The sequence below is a fragment of the Populus alba genome, chromosome 12, assembly GCF_005239225.2.
Source record: "Populus alba chromosome 12, ASM523922v2, whole genome shotgun sequence".
Taxonomy (NCBI): domain Eukaryota; kingdom Viridiplantae; phylum Streptophyta; class Magnoliopsida; order Malpighiales; family Salicaceae; genus Populus; species Populus alba.
In genome coordinates, this window is record NC_133295.1 from 7892544 (window position 1) to 7899797 (window position 7254).

Consider the following 7254-nt stretch of genomic DNA (forward strand, 5'->3'; position numbering starts at 1 on the left):
GCAACCATTAATGAATAACACTTTTGAATTTTTCATTTTTAACATATGAGAGAGATTATTGTATTTTTTGGTTAAACGAACTAAATCTAACTTATTGAAGATTAACTAGCTTCATGGTGTTATTCTACTTTATTTCAATAGTGTTAGTGTCTTGGGACAAGTTTTCATTGTGTCACACTCGTATCAGATTTCTTTTGGCTTTCCGAGATCAAATCTCAATCTTAATTGTGAGTTGCGTGATAACGTAATCACGAGGTTCACATCACCTCATCCTTGTTATTAAAGTTTGTTCAGGATTTTATAAAATTTCATTTATCAAAGCTTTGATTGGTTTGTTATAACAAAAAAAAAAAAAACCTCAGAGTTGAGAGTTGCCACATGTTTAACAATGACAAAGCTTTATGATGGAGGCTTTATTTGGTATTGTAGCTTAGCCAAGTTCTTCAAAAAGAAATTTTTTAAAAGAAATTTTTTTAATCATTTTAACAATAAAAAGTAAATTATAAAATATTATTTTAATATATTTTAAAATAATATTAAAATAAAAAATATCTTAAAATCAAATATTACTATAATACTAAAACACCACCAAAAGGGACGCGTTGTTACCGGTTTACGTGGTCAAATATCATCCATGATGACATCCTTTTCGTTTATCTTCTCCCTCTTAAGTTCGTAACCAACAATCCAACAGGAAAAGAAAAGAAAATCTCTGATCTAGCACCCAAAACCTTCAAAATATAAAATCAATCCAAAAAGATTAAAAAATAAAGAAAAAATCATAATGACCAAGCTTTTCTTTCTCATCTCTCTCATCCTCCTACTAATCACCTTCACCTCTCAATCAGAAAAACAGAAACCCCCAACTGCCGCCCACACCGAGCTCACAAACTACGGCTTCCCAATCGGGCTCCTCCCTTCCTCCGTAAAAAACTACACTTTCAACCAGGCTTCTGGCGAATTCTCCGTCGATCTTGGGGGCCCGTGTAAGATCACGCTCCCTCCTGACAATTACTTAGCCACGTACTCCAAAAGGGTAAGTGGGAAGATTGTTGAGGGTCGGATTGCGGAACTGGATGGGATCCGGGTTTGGGCTTTTTTTAAATGGTGGTCGATAACGGGGATTAGTTCTAGTGGAGACAATTTGGTTTTTGAAGTTGGGATGATTACTGCTAAATATCCTTCCAAGAATTTTGATGAGAGTCCTCAGTGTGAGGGCAAACACTCTTCTTCTTGAAAAAGGTTTTCCCTTTACATTGTTTTTCTTGTTTTTTTAGTTTAATCGATATTCCTTTCACTTCTGCCTGGATTAAATTATAATTTAATATTTGTAATCGGGTATATTAATATCCCGTCAAGGAAAATTGAAAAGAAACTATAAATTATGGGATTGGTCATATTTTATATTATGTACATGATTAAATATTTTAAGTTCAAGCAAATGAGTTCTGCAATTATTCGTTCTAGTTGTATCTGACATATTAAAAGGTAGATTAAATTTATTCAGGTAAACTAGCTTGAATTTTTGGCTAGGCCTTCTTTTTCTTTTTCTTTTTCTGGAGAATGCTGCTAGGTCGTTTATTGAAGGGTTTGTTGAATTTTGATGAAGTTTTAAAAACTGTATGTTTGGACCTCTGAATTCAATCTTGAATTATTGATCTATCATACCCACATTCTCGTTTGTTCTATGCAGAATTCGGTTAACAAACCTTGTCTTTTTAAGTCCATTTGAGCTGGAAGCTAAACAAGGATACATTATGTACTGAAGCCGGTCTTGGGTGTCAGTTTTTCCTGCTTTGTGAACATCACTACAACAACATGCACCTTTAAGACAAATACCAATGTTCTTTCATCAATTTTTTTTTTTTTTTGATAAATGAGAGGGAGTATTGTTAATAAAAGAAAGTCAGTCATATAGATTATGACTAACTAAGATTAAGTACAAGGCTTGAAGCTAAAAATCAGACCATAGTAACATGTGCTTCTTAGCAGGTTTGGTCCACAATTTAATACCTTATGATCCTTTAGTCAAAGCATACAGTGTATATGTGAAACTCTCTTGTATGGCTTGAATCCAAATTGAAATTCTATACAACCGATTGAGAAGGAGATGATCAATTCGGTTGCACGCCATTGAACTCTAGATTATTTTTTGCCAGTCCACAAGGTTGCAGAGAAAACTAACCTCTCTGAGTTGTAGCTTAGCCATTGACAGTAGAAATCTTTAAGAGATTCTGGTTGAAACTCCGAACCGTTGAATTACTCTAGACCAAAAATACCGGGAGCAATGACAGTGGAGGAGAAGGTGTAATGTTGATTCAGTAAATCTACTGTAGAAAGGACATCTTGTTGCACCCATACTGATGAGATTTCTTCGGGCGGAAATCCCCTTTCACCAAGTTGGGAGCCATGCTTGTCCATATGCTTTCTAGTTAGTGTCACTTGGGAATAGAATGCTATCTAATATCAATTATTCGCCTTGCATGATTTGTCTTCATAAATTCTTGTGTTGTGGCAGAGTTGCAGAAAACAGTGAACTGATGTGTTGTTTTTGTTGGCAGATTCTAATGTGTTTCCTTTTCCTTCCCTCAAGGGTGGGTTGCGCATTGCTAATTGAAGTGCTTCCTTTTTCTCCTTCGCACGGTTCCATTTAACACGTTATGTGGTATGTTTACTTTATGGGCTGGAGGCTCTCAGCAAATCCCATAAATTATGAGGCACTTGTATTCTAGAGTCTAGACTACAAGGATTGAAACCGTTTATGTTGATTCAATGTTTGTATCTGCTTAAATGCCCATGGATTTGAATGCTAAGCTCCTATTTGCAGTCAATTCTCAAGACTGAAGTCTGTCATATAACAACTCTCTTTTGAAATTACTATTTTCTGTATCTACTATGTAGTTGAAATTCTGATTTGTAGGCTTTCATGCTCACATCTCGAAATGTTATTTCGTTTCACCTACTTGATAGGAATACCTGGTGACATTGTAACACTGATTGAGTAATGGGGAGGAAAGTTTGAAGAATGAAGGGCTTAAATATTAAAGTTTTAAAAAGGAAAAACCCTTGTATATTAAAGTTGTCTCTATTATTAACTCAAGCAAATTTAACCCTAGTGGAGTAGTAAAAACCTCAAGTAAATATGTGAACAAAAAATTAAAGTCTGGTGCAATGATAAAGTTGATAACTTTAAATGTATTTTTTTTTCAATTGCAATATGTATCTAAGTGTTATTTCATAAAAAAAAAAAAAAAAATTCTTTTTATTTTGCTAATATTTTTTTTTTTCAAGTCGTGTTCCTAAATGAAAATACCCTTTCAGATGGTGATGTTGGTGAGTCCGATCAAAAGATATTAGAGCCTTTGTGATATGATTTAGGCAATTTGAATTTTAACGTAAAATATGCAACTATTTAGTTTTACGGCTACAATTATAATTCTCAATCTTATCGTTGGATTGAACTAAAAGTTTATGTGGAGTCTCCTGACATTTCCTATCCTATGTTAAAATTTGAGGTCAATCAGAGTTCAGGAAGGCATCGAAATATGGGTCACCAAAGACTGCATAAATTTTGTTATTTTTTCTTTTTGACTTGTGAACTTTCTATTTGACAAGAATCCTTTTCCTATTAGAAAATAACAACTTGTTTTAAGAATCTCTTACTACAAGGATTTTTTTTTGTTGCAATATAGTTTTTAAGTGGCAAGAATTCATAAATGTTTTAAAATCATTTTCTTACTAAGATTCTTTATTCATCCTAGTTACAACAGGAAAAGAAGACTTCAGAATTAATTTTACCTTCAGATCAGATTTCTTAGTCTATTTGGAATTTCTTAAGGGTGACAAATCTGATTTTAGCATATATAGGATAATAATTTTCAGTTTTTTTTTTTATATATATCTTTATCATTTTTTTTTTAGTTTTTGGGTTATTATTACTTATTTGGGTCAATTGTAAGTGGACGTCATATAAGTCCATCAAGATTTATTTTTAGTTTGGAGTCAATATAAATAAGTGCATAACCAGACATGTAAGGTTAGCAATTTTAAGATCAATAAACTTTTTTTGCTGCACTTGTTATGTGTTGGTGGGATAATTTTCCTTTCCTGATTCTCTAAAGAACTGAAAACGACTTATCGAAGAACAATTGGCTTTGTGATGTCATTCTTATACTTCTCATTTGCGAATCAATATTTGTTGAGTGTGGGTTTTTTGTTTTCAATAGTGTTGGTGTCCAGATACAAGTTATCTTTGTGTCACACTCCTATCAAACCTAATTTACTTGGTTTTTCGGGAATTAATGTATTTACGTGTGGGTTGCTTGACCACGTGATCATGAGTTTTGCATCATTTGGTATTAGAGCTTAGCTCTATTAATCAGGTTATATCCTTCTGAAATTTTCATTTCTGTTGTTTCCACAAAAATTCCTTAGTGTCCAATTTCTTCTTCTCCTTGAATTCGTGGCTTATAAAAAAAAAAATTGTTATTTCATTTTGTTACTATCCAAAATATATCAGTAGCATAAAACAAAAAATAGAAAAGAAAAAAAATGTTCAAAAAGATGTTTATTGGTTTCTGCCACATAAAACTAAGCAAGGGAAAATTAGATCAAATCAACTCGAAATTAGCTTAAAGTTGATACACTGATTACTGGGGTCCTTATCACACTACATATTAATTTAGGGATCAATTAATTGTATATCATTTGCTTTGGTTTTCAATTTTGGGTCTCAACAAGTCTAATTCATAACATTTTTGCATCAGTATATGAAACCTCATCGTAAATTGCTCAAATTTTATATTCTGTCTATTTGGGTTGAAATCACACTATAACTGAAAGTTTAGCTCAATTGGATATCATTTACTTTAGGTTTCAAATTCGGACTTAACTCGTCGTAATTGAGTATGTTTTGTGTCAACTTGAAATCCGTTTTCTTTCTGTTGTTTTTGTTTCTTGTAGTGTACTTTCAACATATCCATATAGGTGTTGTTTCATCTTTTTGCATATTTCATTTATGTTTTTATTCAAGTCTTCAGTTTTGTTTATATTTTAGATAGATTCGCTTGCTACTCGTGAGACTATCATCACAGTTTTATTTTGCTTGTTTTCTATTTACTCGAGAGGTGTGAGCGTATGAAGATATTAAGCGTGTTTAAGCGAAACATGAGCAATGCGAGGAGTTTTTACCACTAAACAATTTTTGTATGTACTATCATGCTAGATCAAAACAACACACCACCCCCTTCCAATGTCTACTTAAGTTCCAAATGCAAGCCATAACGAAGATAATAGAAAGAATGAATTTCGTGATGGGGGAACGTGTGTGACAGACTTGAGAAGGTGGGAAAACATGGTAACGTGGCTGGAACATGTACCCAAGACGCAAGAAAAGTTGGGGCTAAACCAAAATCAAGCAACGAAAACCCCTAACCAATTTCCAAAAAGTTAAGTAAATCAAGTTTGATAGGATTGTTGATGTGCCGTGAATGATTTGAAAATCAGCAACAATGATTCTAACGAAAATGGATGAAGGATGGGTCTGGTTGTGTTGTCTTTCTTTTGGTATTTAGGCTGGATTGTAGTGATTTAAGGTAAATAAGATGGAGGATAGATTAGAATGATACTTTGATAAGTTGATCTGGACGCCACAAAGATCAATCTAGGATTTCGACGCCACACTCTTTGTGATTGAAGAGTGATAAGTCAGGTAGGGTTCTTCACAAAACGAATTTGGAAGAACAACTCTTAATTCTCTGAATTAAGTTTTCAAATCTTGGCCAAAAGTGTTTATTTCATATTCTGATACATATTTATCTTTGGAACATCCCTCCAAAGTTAGGTGAATTCAACATGACAGAAGTCAAGCCTAAAAACTAGACTTTTAATAAAGCAAGTAGACAAATTTAACTAACACACGTTTTTTTTTTACATTTCTAAAACATATGCAGACGAAATTTAAAACAGCCATAACTTTTGACACAAAAGTCCAATGCAATCATGGTTGGACAATATAGAAAGATCACGTTCTGAACTTGAATTTTACCTACATAAATCTTGTTTTCACATGCATTGGATGACTTCAAATTCGGGTTCAAATCCATCTACTGTTCTGACCGTAAACAACATCAATTCCTTCACTTGCATTATCAATCCAAATACAAGTAGCCCAGCATGAAAAGAACCATTAAGGGCTTTTCCCATCTCCAAGTTCCAATTGTAGGTAAATAAGCACCCTTGAACCAATTTCAAACTGATTGCTAATTTTTAACTCCGACGCAGCTTCAATCATTGCAATTTGATTCGTCAAGGCCCGTTGTAGTTGTTTCGCTCTCGCTCTTGTCATTGGACCATCTGAATCCTCTTGCATATTAGATTCAGCATTACGAGATGGATTATAATTCCCATGATGCACATCATCAGCCCCGGGTTGATAATGATTTGTCCTCAAATCATAATCGTCATCCAAGTACGGAGATAAGTCTTTCACATTAAAAGTAGCTGATACGTTGTAATCACCAGGAAGATCTACCTTATACGCATTGTCATTCACCTTCTCTATAATACGAAATGGACCGTCAGCTCTTGGCATCAACTTGGACTTACGTTTGCTTGGAAATCTGCCCTTGCTAATATGAATCCAAACAAGATCTCCAGGTTCAAACCTGACCATCCTTCACCCCTTGTTAGCTTGTTTAACATACTTTGTTGTTTTCTCCTCAATATGTAGTCGAACCTGCTCATGTAGTTTCTTCATCAATTATGCCTTTCTAATTCCATCCATAGATGTCCTCTCATCAATTGGAATATGAACAAGATCAATAGGAACACAAGGATTAAAGCCATACACAACCTCAAATGGTGAAAATTTTGTAGCCCCATGCACACTACGATTATATGCAAACTCCACAATCAGCAAACAAGTATCCGAACTCTTCAAATTCTTATGTATAACAGCTCGTAACAAAGAAGATAAAGTTCGGTTTACTACCTCAGTTTGTCCATCAGTTTGTGGATGACATGCCGTACTGAAAAGTAACTTTGTTCCAAGTTTCCTCCAAAGAGTCTTCCAAAAGTGGCTTAAGAACTTTGTATCACGATCAGAGACAATGCTTTTAGGAATTCCATGCAAACGAACAATCTCTTGAAAGAACAAATCAACAACATGTATTGCATTGTCAGTTTTCGTACAAGGAATGAAATGAGACATTTTGGAGAATCGATCAACCACCACCATTATTGAATCCTTCCCAC

General features: G+C 33.9%; 1 protein-coding gene across 2 annotated transcripts; it reads left to right on the forward strand.

The window, feature by feature from the left end:
- The first annotated feature begins 641 nt into the window (after positions 1 to 641).
- Positions 642 to 2933, forward strand: LOC118043935 (uncharacterized). 2 transcript variants are annotated; one of them, XM_073412894.1, is made up of 2 exons: positions 642 to 1242; positions 1694 to 2095. In XM_073412894.1, the coding sequence occupies exon 1, from the start codon at positions 785 to 787 to the stop codon at positions 1235 to 1237; it is 453 nt and encodes a 150-aa protein (XP_073268995.1). In that variant the 5' UTR covers positions 642 to 784; the 3' UTR covers positions 1238 to 1242; positions 1694 to 2095. The 2 variants fall into 2 exon arrangements, with proteins under 2 accessions (XP_073268995.1, XP_034907940.1); XM_035052049.2 differs by lacking the exon at positions 1694 to 2095 and adding an exon at positions 2562 to 2933 and having other exon boundaries at positions 645 to 1242.
- Positions 2934 to 7254: the final 4321 nt, after the last annotated feature.